This window comes from Gallinula chloropus (genome assembly GCF_964237585.1).
Source record: "Gallinula chloropus genome assembly, chromosome: 24".
Classification (NCBI taxonomy): Eukaryota; Metazoa; Chordata; class Aves; order Gruiformes; family Rallidae; genus Gallinula; species Gallinula chloropus.
This window is the reverse complement of record NC_140109.1, coordinates 1,177,718-1,196,596: the sequence shown is the minus strand read 5'-3', so window position 1 is coordinate 1,196,596 and position 18,879 is coordinate 1,177,718. Positions and strand designations below refer to the sequence as shown.

Here is an 18,879-nt window from a genome sequence, read left to right as displayed (position 1 = left end):
ACAAAGAGGGTCCTGACATAGAAATCCTTCCAGAGCAGAGGCTGCCAGGCAATCCAGTGTGGATGCAGAGGTTTGCAAGCAGAGGGCAGTGTTTCATGCTAATAGTGCTAAGCAAGGGCTGGTTCTTGAAGTGAACGCCTGGAAGAGTGTTACAGTGTCACTGTTGGCCTTGAGGATCCTTGGGGAAGGTCAGCTGCAGTTGGAGTCCCTGGAGAGTTCTGCTGCTATGGGTTCCCTTAGCCACGACCTTCGTTTGGCAGCGTTTGGAAGGCACCGGAACGCCAGGTGTTGCCCCAAGAGAAGTTGTTTCCTAGAGGAGTTGGTCCATAGCTGGAAGTCAGAGCTCCTTTGACACGTGCTGGAGGAGTCATCTCAGTGGAGGTAGGTAGGTTGATTCCATCGGTACCAGGATCTGTTTGGGACACAGGGAACAAGAGCTGCAATTGCCATGTCGTTAACAGCTTCCCCTTGAAATAAAACCCATCATTACTCCGTTTGAACCTTACTTGGGCTTGGCAGCCAGAACATGATCCTTTGCTCCTACAGGAAGCCCAGAGCAAAGCCCCTGTCTTTCTAAGCAAGGTCATCCATTGTGCTCGTGATTTCACACACTACCTGGCTCTCCACTTCCTCCATGTAAGAGGAGGTCTGATTCACAGCACAGGATGGCCCATGACTCAAAGCCCAGCAGCGATGGGTAACGCCCTCTGCTCTCCAGTGCTTTCCTCCTAACACAGCATCCGTGATGCTACAAGTGCAGGGAGGCCTGAGCAGCAAGGACTGTGCCACAGGCACATTAGGTGAAAGACCCAGAAGGGCTCTGAGCCCACATGTGTGGCTTAACACCTTTGTAGCATCTAAAGGCAGGGCAGAGGAAAAACCTGTGTTCTCATTTCATCTGCTGCCATGGAAGAGTCACTCTGCAGCAGAGCTCTCTGGGTGGCACTGCAGGAGAGAAAACTGGCTGTGTGAGGGGGGTATCCAAGCAGAAACAGCAGAATCAGCCTTCCTCTGCTTCCTCCATGCGAGGAGCTAGTTCAGGACACTCCTTACAGCCAGTGTTTCCACTCAGGCTTTTGGTTGGGCTTTGTGTTTTGGGGTTTTTTGTTTGATTTCTCCCTGTTTTAACTCGATTTACTGTTTGTCTTCAAGCAGAAAACCAGCTGTATCCCAGGAAGCTCCAGGATAGATGTGAAGCTTCATGTAAGAACATGCCACCACACAGCTCCACGTTGCTGGAACCTCTTCAGGGCTTGCACGTTCACCTCTAAGGTCCCACTGCTTTTCTCCCAAGCCCTCCCATGCCCTGGCCAAGCTTTGGGGCCTCCTGCCTTACCCTGAAGAGTTGAAACCGGAAGAGTTCATTGCAGCTTTGGAGTTGCTCTGGGCTGTGCCGGGGCTGCTGGCATGGAGTGCACTGCCAGGGGATGAGGGTCTGCTGGAGTTCCCTGGGGAACACGATGATGTTACTGTGTAGCAGAGAAAGCAGCATCAGACTGGGATCTCTTTTTTCCTGCCCAGGACAGCCTAAGCCCAAACACTTCCAACCATATCTAGTACCCATCTTGCTGAACACTCAATTCGCTCTCTGCCCTAGGATTTGCCTAGGGGTACCCCAGGGATGCCATCATGCCCAGTAAGCTTTCCATGCCTCTGTTACAGACAAGAAAGACTCAGCTTTCTTATCCCTTGTGGACTAGCTATGGGGGGGATACCTTCCCTGCCTAAACCCAAGGGTCTTGTTAGGAATGGACTTGGGATCCAAGAAATCAGAGAGCAAGAGCAGAGGAGGAGGGTGGGGGTGGTAGGAGAGACAAATTTCTCAAGGCTTACCTGTCCCAGGCATGGTGCTGTGCACCGGATTGACAGAGAGGGGCCCCAAGGACCCTGAGGTAGAGACCTAGAAACAAACAGAAGCAGAGAGTAATCAGTTGGCTCTGTGAGGGCACAGACCCCAAAACACCATGTTCCAGTTGCAGTGTGCTGGCTCCCAGACAGACTTCGTATCTGCATCTGAGGCTCCCACAGATATTCCTACCCATGCTCTAGTGTAAAAGCACCATTCCCATATATCTAGAGCCATGGGAAAAACCCCAAACAGCCCAAACCAGAAGGAATATTACTTGTGCCTGACAGTCTCTACGCAGGTTGATGTATCAGCTCTGTAAAAGCCTGAAATGAACAAACACAAGCCAAGCTTTCTGAAAGTCCCAAGATCCAGCTGGTAGGAGCCACTGCCCTTTGGTTATTTCAGACTGGATGTTCTCAATCTGAAGCTTCCCAGCTCACCCTGGTCCTGGGCACAAATAATCCCTTTTTCTTTTAGGGAGTTCTTGATGGGTGAGAATTCTCAAGTGACAATTAGTAATTTGGTGGCTGCAGTCAAAGTGAGCCTGGGGCATGTGTTGTTCTACCATGATACCCTAACCACAGGCAACACGAGGCTGGGGATGAGTGATGAGCAGAGACATACTTTGTACAGCACAGTCACAGGGAACTTATTCACCAAAGCTGCTGCTTTAAAAATTCGTGGCTTGCAAGCAGCATTGTGTGTTTGTGACTGGAGACTGGAGACCAAACGTGTTGTGCAACAAGTGACCAAACTTCCCATGATGTTTTCCTTCCTTCTGATGGGTAATTCCAAAACCCAGGAGGCTTCAAGGAAAAATATTGCTTCAAATACAGGCCCTCCCTTCCACCAACACCACCATAGGGAGGTTCCTGCCACTTTTTTACATGGAAGCAACTATTAAGGATCAGAAATGCAACAGTAGGTTGCTACCCACAGTATCCACCTACAGCTGATCACACAGACACACTTTCACCAGCTCTCCCAACAGTTGCTCTTCTCATCGTTCTCCCTGGCAATGAAAATAGCTTGCCAAAACATGAAGGTACTACCTGAGAGAAGGACAATTAGCACCACCAAAGTGTATTCTGCATTTCTGCATGGCTAATCACAGAATGGTTTGGGTTGGAAAAGACCTTCTAGACCATCAAGTCCAACCATCAACGTAAAACCACACACTGATACGTGGATGGTTGCCATTAGGTCTCAGAGTTAACAGCTAAATCGACATGAGTGGATGCAATCCTCCTTCCATGGCAAGCTAATTCCTCCACCATTAACTCAGGAAAGCTTTTATTTACCAACCTCAGGTTGAAAGGTTTTGGGACAGCACCCCTATTGGTATAAATTATCCCACAGTTCAGCTGACCTGTACCTGCTAGGAAAGCTGTATTTTCTTTCTATGGCTTTCTTTAACAAAATCAAAATGAATGTTCTGTAAATTTGGGTGTGAGATTCCAGCCACATTTGGAAGGCACGTGCCCCATCCTGGGCTGTCCTGGCCACCTCTCTGGGTGAATCCCAACACTGACCACGGAGTGGGCTTGCAGGCAGCTCAGGGACGTGTGTGCACAAGAAAATGTCCTGTCCTGTTCCCTTTTTCCAGAAAACCCTCCCACTCTTTCCCTCCTCTCCCCTGGGACAGCACATAGACCTGCTGATGCAGAGTCTCTCACCAGTCTGGAGTTGTAGATAGGTGATTTGATGGGGGATGGCATCGGGCAACTGATCCGTTTTTCCTTCTGGCGCCGGTTGCAGAACCAGACCCGAACTACCTCCTTCTCCATGGAGAGCTGCTCTGCTATCAAGGATATCTCCTCTGAACTGGGCTTGGGGTTCTGCTAAGAAAGGGCAGGAGGTTAAAGAAGGCTCCAAAGAGCTGCAATTTACAGCATCAGTGTCTGTCTGTGCTGCTGGAAAGTCAGAGGGCAAGGGCAGGGTTGGGGGAGGCTGTGAATGGGGAAGGAGAGAAAGGTTGCTTCTAAGACAAAGGGTAAATATTTGGGTGAGAGTTTGTGTTCTGCAAACCAGAAAGCACCTCTGATCCAACACCAAGTCTCACAGAATCAGTGAGGGATGAGTCAGAGTACCTGACCCTGTTATTGCACAATTGCACCATGCTCTTTGATCTTAACAGCAGCCTAAATCACTGCTTGGGGGGGAAGATAATGAGCGATGGTCGTCTTATCACTACACAGGACACACCAGCACCCAGTGCTATCTGTACACCTACCCACACCGCCTCAGAGGAGCCATTTCTTCCTTTCTTCCTCCCTCCATCTCTCATTTACAAATGGAACTAACAGCACCTGCCTGTTTCCAGACTCATGTGTTTCCTGGTGTGTTTGACAACATTCAGCTCTGTGGGTTTTGGGCTGAGTTGGAGACTTTAGGGTCTAAAATATATAGCAAGACAGCTTTCCCTCTCCCTCCTACTAGCCAAAAATGAGTGGCTCATAATGATCTGACAATAACTGTCTTTTGTTCCCATTAACACTGAGAAGGAAACTTTTATATGATCAGGAGAAGCAAAATTAAAAAAAAAGAGGGCTGGTCAAAACCAGTTTTGATGAAAAAACCTTCAATGCACAAAGTAGTCCTCCTGATTTGAAGTTCTCTTTGCTCTTGTTTTTGAAGGACTCAGTGCTGCTCTGATCTAGCAAATAGCTAACTCAGAGAGAGTTCTCCTCAACAGAGTGAAAGATTTTCCCCTCACATCTTGGAATCTCTTCTCCAGCGTGGAGCGGATGTTGGTCTCGATGCTGGTTCTCTTCTTCCTTTTCCGCCCAAACATCTCGTTCACTGAGGGGTAGGAATTCGGAGTGCTCATGGAGGAATCCAGAGGGGCAGATTCTGGTGGGGGGGGGGGGGGAGAAAGGGAGGGGAAGAGAGATATTTGAGATGATGATGAGTTATTTTCATTCCTAGATCCTTTCTGGAAACTGTGGTACCTCCAAAAGTAAGTACAGTGTTCCTACATGGTGGATCCTTCCCCTGACAATCATTAAAACTGCTCCAATGATTTTGTCCTGGACCCACCAATGGTCTTTTTCAAATCAGGAAAGAAATAAGTGCTAAAATTTCAATGGAGAAACTATTTTTCCTTAACCCAGCTTGATTTCCAGCCTGTTATGAATGGGGACCACACATTTCCCACTCATTTAATCTCACACAAACATGTTGGGATCCAGCCTCACATGAGGAGACACCTCCTGACACAAATGGGTTAAACATGCAGCTCCTGAAGGGCAGGTGGAGCACAGGAGGGTCCTGGAACTCCTGCAGTGCTGTACAGTCAGCAGAGGACACCAGCTGCTGGGGATTCCCCTTGTGGGATACCTTCCTTTCCTAAGCCCTGCTCTGGGCATTTTAGGGGGAGTCCCTTCCCACTCTTTCCTGGACCCCAGGGACTTGCCTCAGGCCACGCAGCAGCAGAGGCTGAGGTGATGCCAGAAGGGACTGCCCCTGGCACCAAATTGAATCCCACGTTTTAGAGCGAAAGGACCAAGGTGGTTTGGGATCCAGGCTGCTGTGTGTGTGATCCACAGAGGAAAGCAGCTTGTTACCAGCCCAGCCATGGATCTGAGGAGCTGCAGCTCCAATTTCCTGGCTTTTATTGGAGGCTCCTGGTTGGAGTCCCTCGTCCTGGCCCAATCTGGTGGCATTTCTGCATTGAGTGTCACCTACCTGCATCACTCAGCCACTTTTCCAGCAGGGGTTTGAGCTTGCACATGTTCTTAAAGCTCAGGTTGAGCGCCTCGAAGCGGGAAATGGTGGTCTGGCTGAAATCATTGCCATAGAGCTTCCCCATGGCAAGTCCAACATCACCCTGCCAGAGGAGATCCAAATCACAACATGAGCTCAGAAACCCCCAGACCACCTCTCAGGCTGCTTCCAGAAGAGGTGCAGCCAGGTTTCCATGATAAAGTGAATTATCTTCACATGGGAGTCAGCCCTGACACCCCCGAGCCTTTGGTGCAGGTAACAAGGTCACAGTAATGAAGTATTAGGGACAGTTTGTCCCCGTGTTTAGAAGGGGGGGCTCCAAAGAAAGCCAGACTGTACGTATTCCAACCCCTCTGCCATGAACTCCCCCAGCCTAACCATGTGCACACCACAAGCAACACCACCCTCTGATGAGGCTGCTCACCTGTGTGAACCCCAGTTTGATTCGCCTCTGTTTGAAAGTCTTGGCAAACTTTTCCAGCTCCTCCAGGTCACTGGGTTCCTCGGATGCTCCTGATGGAGTTAGGTGCTTTGCCACTTGCAAGTGCTGGGGTACATCCAGGTGGGGTTCAACTGATGAGCCTGGGAGTCCAGAACGGCCCACGGCCTGTTAAAGTGACAAAGAAAAGATGCACAGAGTCACACCAACAGGCAAGCACACCATTTCCCATGCCATTTACCCTTAAGGAAGCAGCACATTCTGTAGATGGGGGCTTCTCAGGGTGGGACTCTATGTTGAGGCAAGTTACCTGTGATGCCAGGCTGGGTCCAGGCTGAGAGAGAAGGAGGCTGCCCTGTTGCTGAGGGAAGGAGAGGAGGTTTGGCTGCAAAGCTGAGGAGAGAAAGAGAGACACATCTGCTCAGACCAGCTCCTTCATCAGCTCCTGGGCAGCTGAACATCAGTCTGCACAGGACAGGCTCATGGAGCTCTGAGTGGAAAGCCAGCTCTCATTCAGAATAGGAGAGTTTCAGCCATTACAGGGCTAATGGATCCCAGCATCCCAGACTGGTTTGGGTGGGAAGGGAACTGAAAGCCCACCCAGTTCCAAGCCCTTGCCATAGGCAGGGACACCCTCCTCCACAAGACCACTGTGAGAAAGAAAAGGGTTTTTCTCATGACTTTTTAGCCTGAAAGGGATCATTACAATAATGATGTAGGTAAAATCTCACCCACTGATCCCTGCCCGTAGCTCATTCACCTAAGGCTGGACTAGGTAGGGCAGAGCCATCTTACACTGATGCCTAACTTTAATTTTAGATGCCAAGAAGCAAGGAATTTACTACATTCATAGGAGTGACTTTTCCAGAGCTTAATCATTGTGGCTGTTAAAAAAAAAAAAGGTGTGCACTTTAGTTCCAATAAAAGCTTTTCAACTCCATCTTTCAGCCACCAGATCTTGTAAAAAAAAAAAACAAAACCAAACATAGAAAAAATAATCCTGGTCCTAGAGCTAACCTCAAGAGCCTGCCCACTCTGCTTCCTGCTCTACATTTCCACCACGATCCATTCTTTCCTACCCTACTGTATTTCAAAGTAATTTGGAAATTATTTTGGAATATGTGAACTGACATCAAATGATGGAAGGAGAAAAGAAGGGAAATCTACAGAACTAACAAAAGCTAGTATTTATGGAGACTGTGTAAATGTTTACTTGACAAATTGCCAAGCACAAGCTTATATCTCTTACAAGGAACATCCTAAAGGATTAAGTAGCAACTGAAGCACTACAGTTCCCTAGAAATTTAGTTGGGTTCTTCAAGTCTGTTGTGGGAGAAGCCTATAGAATTTAGTGAGGATTTATAACCTTTCCTGAAACAGTCAATATATTCTATTGATTGTAACTGACAATTCTAGGGAAAACCATATAAACATATGCACTTCTGCTAAAAAACAAGAAAAAGGGAAAAAAATCATCTCCAGAATCAATCACCCCCCCTTCCTCCCTTTCCTTCTTTAATTTAGATCCCAATGTGCAGGATCCCATTTATTTATTTAGATTGGTGTTTCAATAAGCCTCCTCTAATGCTGGAACAACTTTGAATTTCAAATGCAAGCTGGTAATGAGGTGCACATTTTTAACAGTGAAGGTAATTAATCACTGGAATGGCTTGCCTAGGGACATGGCGGATGCTCTGTCATTTGGAGTCTTTAAAATCATGATTGAACACCTCTGCGAAAGCCAAGCTCTAGCTCAAATGAAAATTATGGACTGGATTCAGGAATCACTGGTTTGACAGCTGATGAGGCCGTGTTTTCACAAGATGAAGACTTGAGCAGTGATATTTTGGCTGATAGTATTCCCAGCATCCACCTGGCTGCTCGATTCCACCGTTACGGAGCAGAGGTCTCCCCCCTCATTCCAGTGTGCCAGCGTGGGCTGGAAGGGCTGTGCAGTGAATCACACCAGGGTACAGTGAGTCAGACCTGGGAACTCAAACTCAGCTGGCTTAAAAACAGCTTTAAAACACTAAAACTGAACTAAAACATGCATCCTCTTGGAAAGGTTAAGCCCACAGCCAAGTCCCTTTAGCCATGAGATCTAGGAACTGATGTTCCCATCAGTCAGAACTCAGGGAGCGTTGAGGGTGTTCCCATGGTGGCCCAAGGGACAGCTTCAGGAATATCTCATGCATCTCTTCAGCAGGAAGAAGGCTCTATCTGTCCCAAACAACTAATTCCACCAAACCAGGCTGTGCCTCCACCTCCACTCCCCAGTGGCTGTGCATGCACACAGCAAAGAGTCATTAAAACTTGGCAGCCATCTATTCAGATGGAAGTGCTCTTGCTCAGAAAGCCAGCTACCAGCCAGAATATCCAGTCTGGAACCAAAAGGGGTCACGGCCAAGCAAGCGACCATCTGTTTGGAGGGGCTAGTGCTGCCAAAGGAAGTCACATAACAGGAGAAACTCTGAGTCTATAAAAGGAAGCAAGTTCTGTTTTCCAGCATAATGTGTTTCCTATGACAGTAAGCAACAGATTATCCTATTTCAAACAAACTGCATTCTAGATTATTGTTAAATATACAGCATGGAGTTTCATTATACATCGCTCAGCATCCTTTGGCAGAAAGAAAGGCATATAGACTATCAATGAGTGGCAGTCGTTTCTCCACTTGCCTACAACATAATCTGCTTCTGGAGCGTATGTACCACTGCCTGCAAGCTGCAGAGATTTTAAGGTTTTAATACTGAATTTTCAGTCGTATGCAGGGACCTCTGTTTTGAAATAAATGAAGGATGTGACCAAAGGACCAAAGTCCCTTTTTATCCACCAGTTTATAGATCAAACACTACGTTTTTCTGTCCACAAGCAGCATAAAACTTCACCAATAGCACCCTCGTATCCCCTTTGCTGGAAAAATGCTGTTAAAAATATTGGTGACAAAAGTAGAAATACAGGGACTTTCTCAAGCACTGAGTTCAGCCCTTTCATCCCTCTCGTTTGATCTCCTGTCCTCTCCTGCCCCATGGCTCAGAACAAGGCTTGGGAACAACCACTGGCAACCCCAAAACTCTCAGCTCTCATCCCTGAATCGTTCCTGGCAAGGTTAGACCTGGGTGTTCTAGGGCCAGCATCATCCACCAGAGCAGCTCAGCTCCTTCCCTGGATTTACTCTCCCTCTGAGGCACTTGGAGAAATCAGCTCAGCCTCTCGTGGGTTTTCTGGGAGAAATGAAGAGTGTTATCCCAGAGAGACCGGGAGAGCTGCACCTGCTTCCCCAGGACAGGCTCCTTGCTGAAGCCAACCAGATGCCACCCGGGCTCTGCGGAGGTGGGATCCCCACTCCAGGTCTGCCAGCACCGGCCCCAAGGTGGCACTCTTGGCGCACATAAACCCCAGGCACTGAGAGCATCTCCTCGTCCGGACCTTTCCGGGAGCAACTACACGCCCACGGGATCTTCCCAAGTGTGGGAGCCAGCAGCTGGTAACGAGGGAGGGGAACAGACACCACCACGCTGGGACAGCCTAACCGGCCGGATTAAAAACAAAGAGCAGCTTTTCCCTAGACACGTATCTGCTTAGAACAGCATCCCTTTCAGCCTTTACTGCTCTTACCTTGCTGCCCAGCCTGAGACTGAGACAGAAGAAACTGGGGAACCGACTGCATGTGACCAGGAAGCAATACAAGCTGCTGCAGGGTGTGAAGAGAGCTCATATCCTGTGGGAAAAAGCAGAGAACAACAAAATTCAATGGTGTCTCCGCTCTTCGGACAGCAGCACGTCTCCTGTGAAGCTCCCCTGCTCCTTTATGCTGTCTTGGACCCCATTCACACCTTTCCTTTAACTGCCAAGACACTGGCCTTGTGCACTTCAAGAACTGGAGAGCTACAGATCCAAAGGTACCCCAGGATGTGAAGTTTTCAGCTATTTAAGAAGAATTCTGTGCACACATGGACATCCACATGGAGAATTGTCTACTTCTATCTGAAAAGGTGAATTCTTGAAAAGTGACATCTTTGAGGTGCTGAAAATCCCAACCTGGTGGTTAGAAGTAACAGTGAAACCTCCTGGATTGAAGTTTCTTCCAGATAATGGATTTCCAGAGAGTGGGATCCCTATAATCACACAGTAAATTGCAGCTGACTCTCTTGTCTCACAGACACCACGAGCACAGAAGGCTTGTTTCCCAGCCAGCCATGTGCTAGATGGGAAAGGAGGGATGCCCAGGGGCACCTGATTCTCTGCTGTGTGACGGACACAGTGACCAGATGCAAAGATGTTTCCTGTTCCTTGCCACGCAGCTGCCAGGAATTCCCCTCCCCGTGTTCCTAGAGATGAGAATTACATCCTGGCAGCCCTTCCCATTACTGGGGTCCCACTCCAGCCCCATGTTGGGATTAGGGGATAAGAGTTTGTATTTGCTTGGGAAAGACACACACATAAAGTCCCAGTAAGACCAACTCTCTGCAGATGGATATTTTAACAGGAGCTCATTGCTCAATAAGATGAGCTCTGTGAGCTTCTCAAGAAGTGTTCTGAAGCCTTGTGGAACTGGAGCAGCCCCTGAATTGTGTAAGGGATCTTGATACCCCATGAAAGAATGGGGGAAGAGATTACTGAGCAGCTGTGTGGCTTTGTCATTTAACTCCCAGTAGCATTTAACAGGAGTTAAGTGTTAAGCTTTTTATTTTAACCTTGGGGGGAAAAAAATCCCTGAAGGAATTAAATTCTTCTGTGGTGTAGATCAATCAGAGCCGACATATTCTAGGATGGCCATACTGGTACAGTTCAAGAGTTGATCTTGCCTAGGATCCTACCTCCAACAGAGACATTAGCCAGGTTCATCACATTCATGGAAGGCTTGCCCTGGTCTTCCTCTATCTAACGCTTCCCCTTGGCATTGTCTCAGCCTCCCGTTATTTCCAGTAAAAGGGATTTCCTGAGCATAGGTTTCCCTACTGAGCAAACTCTCAAAGGAGATCTCTCCCAAGCACACGTCCAGCGAGCCCACGTAAAACTTTTGGCAGAGAAGAGGCAGACTGAGGAGGAATCTGACTGTTGCCAACACGGAATCTTTTTCCCAGTTGAGGTATTTTCCCATCGTACCCTCAAGTTTCCTTCTGCCACTGTCAAAGGCACACGTAACTTGACAAGTGTCTCAAAGCCAGCCCCTTCTCCAGAGGTTCACTAACTGGTGAACCATTCCAAACCGCTGGATCCCTGAAGCAGCAAGGTCACTTACCCCCGCGATTTGGCTGCCGGGCATCATTGATGATCCCTGCACAAGGTGACCTGACCTAGGGGGGATTGTAGATTGCAAGGAGTCACTGAGGTCTTCAGTTTTAATCTGAAAAAGAGGAAAGGCACGGTAGCATTAGAGGGCAGGGAAAAGGGGATGCCAAAGGGATTGAGAAGGGGCCCCTTTCAGAGACAAGTGAGAGGTCAGGACTCGCTGTTTCCAGCCCTGGCTTTGCAGAAAGGCATGGTCACCCCCCACATCTGCTCTCCAGTTTGGGATATTGAGATAGCTTTCCTGCTCTGCCAAGCTGAGGGCAGGCTTGTAGTTTGCTCAGTTAAATGAATTAAAGCAGTTGAGGAAGTAACTGAGTTCCAGTGACTTAGCAGGGTTTAAAGCACGCGAGGGCTTTCCTCAGAAAAGGCACTGAGGTGTTCTTGTGGAGTTATGAGGAAGACAGGAACCAATTCCCCTTCACAGACCACGACTCTCAGCCCGATGACGCGTTGGCTATAGGTGGCCGCTCATAGTGCGGGTGGCAGGGAACAGTACAAGGGGATGGGGAGGGAAAGGTCATGAAGTAAAAGACCCCAAAAAGCAGTGTAATCTTTCAGCCTCGGAAATGCAGCACCCCGGGCACCAGCTCAGCCTCTACCAGAAAGCAACAAGAAATCGTTCTAGTGGGGCAAGGAAAAACCTGCTTCCTTAGCCAGACCAAGCAGTGGCCGAAGAACTGACAAACTCCACGGGTGTCAGCCCTTTGTCCAGTGACCATTTTTACAACTTCAGTATTCAAAGAAGATTCCTCTCTACAAAAACCACCCCCAAAACCCCAACCCCCTGGTTTCTGAGTCCACATTCTTAGGAGAATTTCCCTAGGAGCCAGAACGGAATCCTCATGTCTGGTTTATTTCATAGTTTCCATGTCAATATCAGACATTGTTGCTACATTGTTGCTACATTGGAAAAATCTGTTACATCTCTTCCTACTACCTGCAGTGCTTTGGTAAGGCTGTCAGGGACAGGGGAGAGGGGAACCTGGTTGGGGAGATCTTAGAAGTTTTTAGTTGAGTTCCTGAAAGCTGTCTGAGGAGTGTCTAGGTGCAGATGCCACGTGCAGGAGACAGAGAAGTCACACAGAGCTCTCATAACACGTTTTCTGTAAGAAAAGATCCAAGCAAGCAACTTCCAAACTTAGGCTCAAGGTTTTTCCTAGGCATGAGAATACCTGGCACAAAGCTGATGCCATCAGTCCCATTCCTCACCTAAGCCTTTCCAGTGCAGAAAGAAGCTCCAGTATCCACAAACAGGAGGACACCAGAAGGGATGTACCTCAAAAACGCCGTCCACGGACTCAGCGTGGCAAATTCTCTCTTACTGCTGGAGTTAAACCTCACCACCTCCCATGAAACTACCCCCAAGCCCAACACCCCCCAGAAGACAAGTGGGGTGGCATTTGCTGGGGGGTTTGCAGCGCTGGTGTGGACCTTAGGCCGTACATCCTCCTACCAGCAGAGGGGGACACGAAATTCACCTTCTTCAAACAATGGCCCAAGCGGGTATTTTTCAGAAAACACACACAGAGAGACCTCCAGAGAGCAAAGAAGACGTGATCATGAGAAGCTCGGAGCTGCAAGTGCAGGGACCTGGCCTTGTAACATTAACCTCTGCCTGTTGGAAGGCGCTCGGCAGAGGGAAGGGGATTACAACACCTCCTTTCATTACAGCTATAGCTCTGGACACTGCCGAAACTAGTTTTGCAATAATACTAGATCCTTGCAACAAGAGCTACACATGCTATGAATTCCAGTTCTTTCCTACCTTTCAGGTTGGCATGATCATCCCTCTTAGCCCGGTGAAAACAATCAGGTGGAAAGATCTTCTTGATCACTATCAGCGCGGATAGTGTCTCAGTTACTAAGTGTTAGCCAAAAGGCTCGGGAGGATACACCGTTACCCCCGAGCCATCCAGTCACTGCAGGCAAAGGGTTTTCTTTCGGAGGGTGAGTTAAAAAAAGGCTCATCCGAACCAAAAAATCAAAAATAAATTTTAAAAAAATTAAATAAATTCCCCCTCCTTGCAATTCATGTGTGTGGCTCACACAACGCAGCCATCCAGGTCTGAACCGTCCCAAAAAGCAGAGTTATCCTCCTCTTAGAGAACAAGGCACTTGATCCCGCCTAAGTTATGATCCCAATAAGAGTAGAGTGGTGAAGAAGCACAAGCCATTTCCAAACTGAAATCAATTTTTACAGCTGCCAAGTGATTGGAAGCTTTCCAGGGAGAAAGGGGTGTGTAGCTGCATCCCGGCATCGCACAATATGAGAACAGGAGGTGGGTTTGGCAAAGGACCGGTTCCCGATTTAAAAACAACAACATCTCCCACTGCTCCTTCCCCCGTCCCTGGAATTCTCTGGCTCCCTCCTGCGCAGTGGGCGGAAACCTGGGTGTTCTTGACAAATCCTTCTTCTCCCCTGCACCTAAACCTATTGGGTTTAGGCTCAAATTTACCTCTCCCTCTTCTTCCTCTCCCCAACAGGCCTGCAGCTGGCTAATTGTTCATTAGCGAGAGTTCAGGGTATATCCAAAACTTTTGGGGTGGTTTATGCAAATATCACACCTTCATTTTTTCCCTGGCTGAACCGGCAGCGTTACCAACTGTACATTAAAAAAAGCCAAAACCCAAAACCCCAAAAAACCACACACATTGTGGGCGAGGCCACTCAATATCATGAGACTGCCTTCAAATAATGTAAATTTCAAATTAATAAAGCCAGGGGAGGAGTTGCTTTCTCCTTTCCCAGTGCATCTGACTTGTATTCGCAGGCATCTTCTACAAATCTGAGCAATGTCTTTCCTTACAGGACCTAAGGAGGTCGATGTGATCACAGAATCACCTCAGGCAGGTAGCTGAGAACCCTGCTGAAACACAGCAAGCAAGCAACGGTGATTTAACTAAAACCAGGGCCAGATCCCACTGTGGTTCCTCAGGACCTTGGTTTTACATGATAATCAGGCCAAACAGGGGATGAAGAGCAAGAAGTCATTGAGAGCAAACTTCAGTTTCCTCCCATTGAATATAATTCAGGGGAATAAATAACCCCAGCTAAGGAAAAAGATCTTTCCATCTGATTGTTTTCACCAGGCTAAGAGGGATGATCATGCCAACCTGAAAGGTAGGAAAGAAAAGGAATTCATACATGTTGTGAATTCCATACAGGAACTTGGGAAACAGCAGGACCGAGCAACGCACTGCAAACACATCCCGCTCGGGAGAGGCACGGTGTCTGGGTCAGCATCAGAGAACCCACAGGGACCTTCTCCCCAACCCAGAGACTCCCTGGGAGCACCTTCCAGCTCCTCCGGAGCAGGTAACGGCAGGTGGCGGCACCGGTACGCAGAGCTACCTAGGGCTTCTCCGGGACAGGAAAGGAATCAGGCTTGCAGATCTCAAGTGGATGTTTTCACAGCCTTAAAATAGGGTCAGCTGCCCCCAAGCAATCAGAGTGAAAAACACAGGAAGGGTGACTGGATGGAAAGAGAGTCCTTTCCTTAGTTGGCTGGCACATCTGCTGGGCCTGGCCAAGGATGGATTACTTCTTACCTATCTCTGGCCTAAAAACAAAAACAAAAAGCAAAACAAACTAAGAAACATATTGAGGGCGATGGAAAATGATCAAAGCTCTTCAGCTTGCTTGCGTAACCGATTTGTGGAAGGTGTTTCATAAACATTTCATAAGAAGGAGAATTATGAAGAAAACATCTCCCAACCTGCCTGCAATTACTGCACAAACTCTTCCTTACCAGTAGGAAGAAGGGGAGGAAAGAAAAAAAAAAGTAAATCTGTTTTGTAACTGATCTGTGAACTTTTGGCAAACATTGGGCTCGTGAAAACATCCTGCAGACAGATTGCAAAGCTGTAAAAAGCCAGCTTTACATGAGGAACTTGGAAAGATTCACCTTCACAGCTCCAATTTCACTGTGTGGAAGGCCATACCTCTCTGACAGACAGACCTACCCACGCTGGATTCAGGGGACTGCCGGTCGGATCCCATCGACTGGGCAGTGTGCTGCCCTCCTCGTGTGTAAACCCGGCCTAAGGTCACTGCTCACTGGTAATCTCAGTTGGTTTTCCTCATCTATCAGACACCGAAGCAGGCAGCCCGAACGCAGCCCCAAGACACCTCCTTTTGATGAGTACTGCTGATGTGATGCAAGCACCACTCTGTCATCCACTTCACAAAGGTGGGATCCGCGGACTGATTCAGCACCCAGAGCCTCAGATGCTTTCCCCAAATCTCGATAAGGGATCCCTGTACCCTGCCAGAGCAAGGCTGTTAAAGCCATGCCAGCCTTCTCCAGTACCAGTTACACAGCAGGACCTGTGGTCGTTATCTTAAGAATGAAGACAATCATATTTTCTGTGCAGTTTCTATTTGGATGGCAACCTCTTTGAAACAGGTATTTATCTGCCTTCTTATCTGGCTTATCTCCTAGTCAGCAGGTCACAGCTGTTTAAGATCTTGACTTACTCGTACCCCTGTCCCTCACTGCAGAGTGGTGAGGCTACTTCACTGGCTGGAAGAGGGGTGGGTGCCTACAAACCCAAGGGGCTCTGAACCCATCACCCCTCACTGACAACGAACAGCATGGCTCTTCCAGGGCTGATTCACTCCTGAATCCTGGGATTCCATACAGCTGGGCTCTCTGAAGCTGCCCCAAAGGGACTGGCCTGATCTGCTCAAGGGAGGAGGTTTTATCACAGAAATGGGTATCAAAGCTGGGTATGATGCTAGAGCAGGTAACGAAGCCTCCCCGCCTTCCGATGGCAGAAGTGTGCTTCTCCATGAATTACCTGCACACGTGGGCACCATAAAATAAAAAACACACTAATAATAAATTATAGCAATAATAATAATGGGCTTGCAATTACTATTTCCACATGTACTATCCTGCACGTATGGCAAGGCTTAACAGACACCCGGGAAGAAAGCAGAAAACCCTCCCGTCGATGCCACGATATTCAACCCCTGGCATTTATTATCCCTGCACACCAAGGGGTGGGAGTTTTCAGAAGTTGTCAGCGTGACAAAAGGGGTGTTAATCCCATGCTGAATGCCTAACAGACTACACTCTACCACTCAGTAACAACAGCACACCAGCAAAATTAAAATGTAATCCCTAACCTCAACACACCTGCATCGCAGCCTTGCGAGGCCCTTTGAGATTATTAATTGAGCCCTGATCTGATATGTTTTATCCTCTGAGCTTCGGCTCTGGATGTTAATAGTTGTGCCTTAACTGTAGTAAAAGTGCAGGTGAGAACTCAAAACGTTAGGAGTAAGTGAGCTACGTACTTCACAGAGGAAAACAAACAGAGTTACACTCAGCTCTGCAGTCACAGGCTCTCTGCTATGGCATTTCCCTGGTGGTTTTGCTGTTGAACGGAGAACACGAAAGAGAAAGAGGTTCTCCCTCTGTGCTGAATGATAAACCTCAAAGCGATCCCGTCGAAGCAACAGGCTTCAAAAGCAGGCACTGGGGAAGGGAGTGGAGAGCTAAAGCCAGAGGTGGGAAGAGCACCTGCCCTGAACGGCCACGCTCAAATCGATGGCTGCTCTGACGGACGAGTCTGGTTGGACTAGATGATCTTTCCAGGTCCCTTCCAACTCCTAATGTTCTGTCATTCTGTCCTGACTAAGGGCAGCTCTCCACACTAGAGACTGCAGCCTCTGCCAGAGCCTTGGGGTGACAGAAGCCAGCCAGTTCTTTCACATGGTGGTTTGCATTCAGGCAGCAGAGAACTGCCACAAAGATACTGAAAAGCAACAATTCACATCACTTTCCCTCTTGCTGTTGGTACTCAGGCACGTGGCACCTTCTCTGCCAAGGCCTGTGGACATGCCAAATTGGAGATATTTTAAAAAAGGGGGAGGGGAAGATGCTGCTTTCTTGGTCAGAATGGTGAGCACCTCCAAACAAAGCATGGAAGACAATTTTACCATTTTAGGGCTGTGATTTCTCTCATCTCAGGGTTCTCCCTGCCCACTCCTCCCTAGCCATCCGCAGCTCAGAGGTCCTGCTCTTCTGTCCCAATCTTCCCATACATTGCAGCACTGTTCCCTGCATCTCTCTCAATTTCACTTACCCAACTTCCAAAGCTCTCCAGAACTCCACCTCTGCCTACACCTTTGTGCTTATCTTCTCTGCTCCCACCCTGGGCTGCATCCCTGCCCCTTTCCTTATCAATCAGATTTCACACACACCAGGCTTCATGGCTTCTCCCATGCCCTCTTGCATGCTCACACAGGTTCCCCATAGCCTAATCATGTTCCTGTTGAAGTCAGCAGCAAGGTTAATTTATTGGGCTTTTCTGGGGCCAGAACCAGACCCTTAGCTGTTCTCTGAATTCCCTGCAGGGAAAAATTTCCCCTTTCCATGGATCTCTTGTCAACGGGGAGCAGAGTGTGATAGCTCTGCATTCTCTGTGCTGTCTGGCTGCCAACCAGCCTCAGATCACCTAAATACCTGGCACTGCCTCCCTGCTGTACAGAACCCATTTACTCCGGTCGGTCATCCATGAGCAGGGCAGAGCAGCATCCACCTTGTGAGCTGTGGTCCAGGTAGCCCTCCACAGCAAGCCACTTTCCACCACATCCCACATTTGAAAGGAATTAACTTGGAATCAGATGGCTCCCGTGACTGGAGCTGGCTCCATCCCAGTTCCGCAGGTTTCTCTGATTGGTTCACAGTAGTTTTGGCACCAGTTGCCGTGCCCCAGGGAACCGGGACACAAGAAGAGCAGCTAGAGGGATTGCATTAAATACACACAAGTAATATAATTAAAAAAGAAAGGGAGAGTGAGAAAGATCCACTTTGCTTGAGAGTATCACATCGCTTTTCATTTTGGGTGGAGGGAATGATGTCTAGTGAGTGAGGGGAAGAGGGAGCTCAGAGCCAGTTCTCTGCTCCCAACTCGGTGGCCCTGGGCAACTCCTATGCTTTGGGGAAGCAGAACAAGAGGGTTTCTTGGTAGAGCAAACCCAGCGCCTGACTCCTGAGGGCCTGAGCAGCCCCGGTTCAGCCCACTGATTTCACATGGAGTGCTAGCAGATCACCACCTCTGGGAAGAGAGAAAGTGCACTCTGATGTCAGGCTTCCAAAATTAGAGGCCTTGCTTGAAACCCCATTGCCTTCACCTCTTATGCTATGACTTGCCCTTCTGCAAAATGGGTGTAGGGCCCCACCCTTGCTGGGTGGTTCAGGCTTTTGATTGAATTCTTGGAGCTCACCAGATGAAAGGCCTTCAAGAATTCGGAGTCCTCTCCTTATTACCGATGAGCCATTCTCTAGTAGGCAGAAGAGTCATATCCATGCACAGTAGTTCGTGCAATTCTCAGCTTAAAAAGGTGCTGGCAACCTAAATAGTGGTTTGACAGTGACAACCATGCCTTGAGCTTAGTTTCTATTGTGGAAACAATATTTACGTCCCTTTAGACAGGTCCATGAAACTAGGGCTTGTCCCCTGAGAGCCTAGAAAACTTTTCCCAAAGGATAGTGAGAGCCCAGTTGGAGCAGGGAATGTGCACGAAGAGAAGACCTACCTGTCATTCCCTCATCTCCAA

The 18,879-nt window shown here is 48.4% G+C and overlaps 1 protein-coding gene across 1 annotated transcript in view; it reads right to left on the bottom strand.

The window, feature by feature from the left end:
* Positions 1-372: 372 nt before the first annotated feature.
* Positions 373-18,879, bottom strand: part of POU2F3 (POU class 2 homeobox 3) — a gene marked incomplete at both ends in the record, with an annotated part of 40,361 nt that continues 21,854 nt past the window's right edge. The window contains 10 exons of the mRNA XM_084274831.1: positions 373-412; positions 1,337-1,469; positions 1,834-1,900; positions 3,526-3,687; positions 4,566-4,702; positions 5,537-5,678; positions 6,000-6,182; positions 6,325-6,407; positions 9,633-9,735; positions 11,260-11,364. Coding sequence (XP_084130957.1) covers positions 373-412; positions 1,337-1,469; positions 1,834-1,900; positions 3,526-3,687; positions 4,566-4,702; positions 5,537-5,678; positions 6,000-6,182; positions 6,325-6,407; positions 9,633-9,735; positions 11,260-11,364 — 1,155 coding nt within the window. The remainder of the gene's footprint in view (positions 413-1,336; positions 1,470-1,833; positions 1,901-3,525; positions 3,688-4,565; positions 4,703-5,536; positions 5,679-5,999; positions 6,183-6,324; positions 6,408-9,632; positions 9,736-11,259; positions 11,365-18,879) is intronic.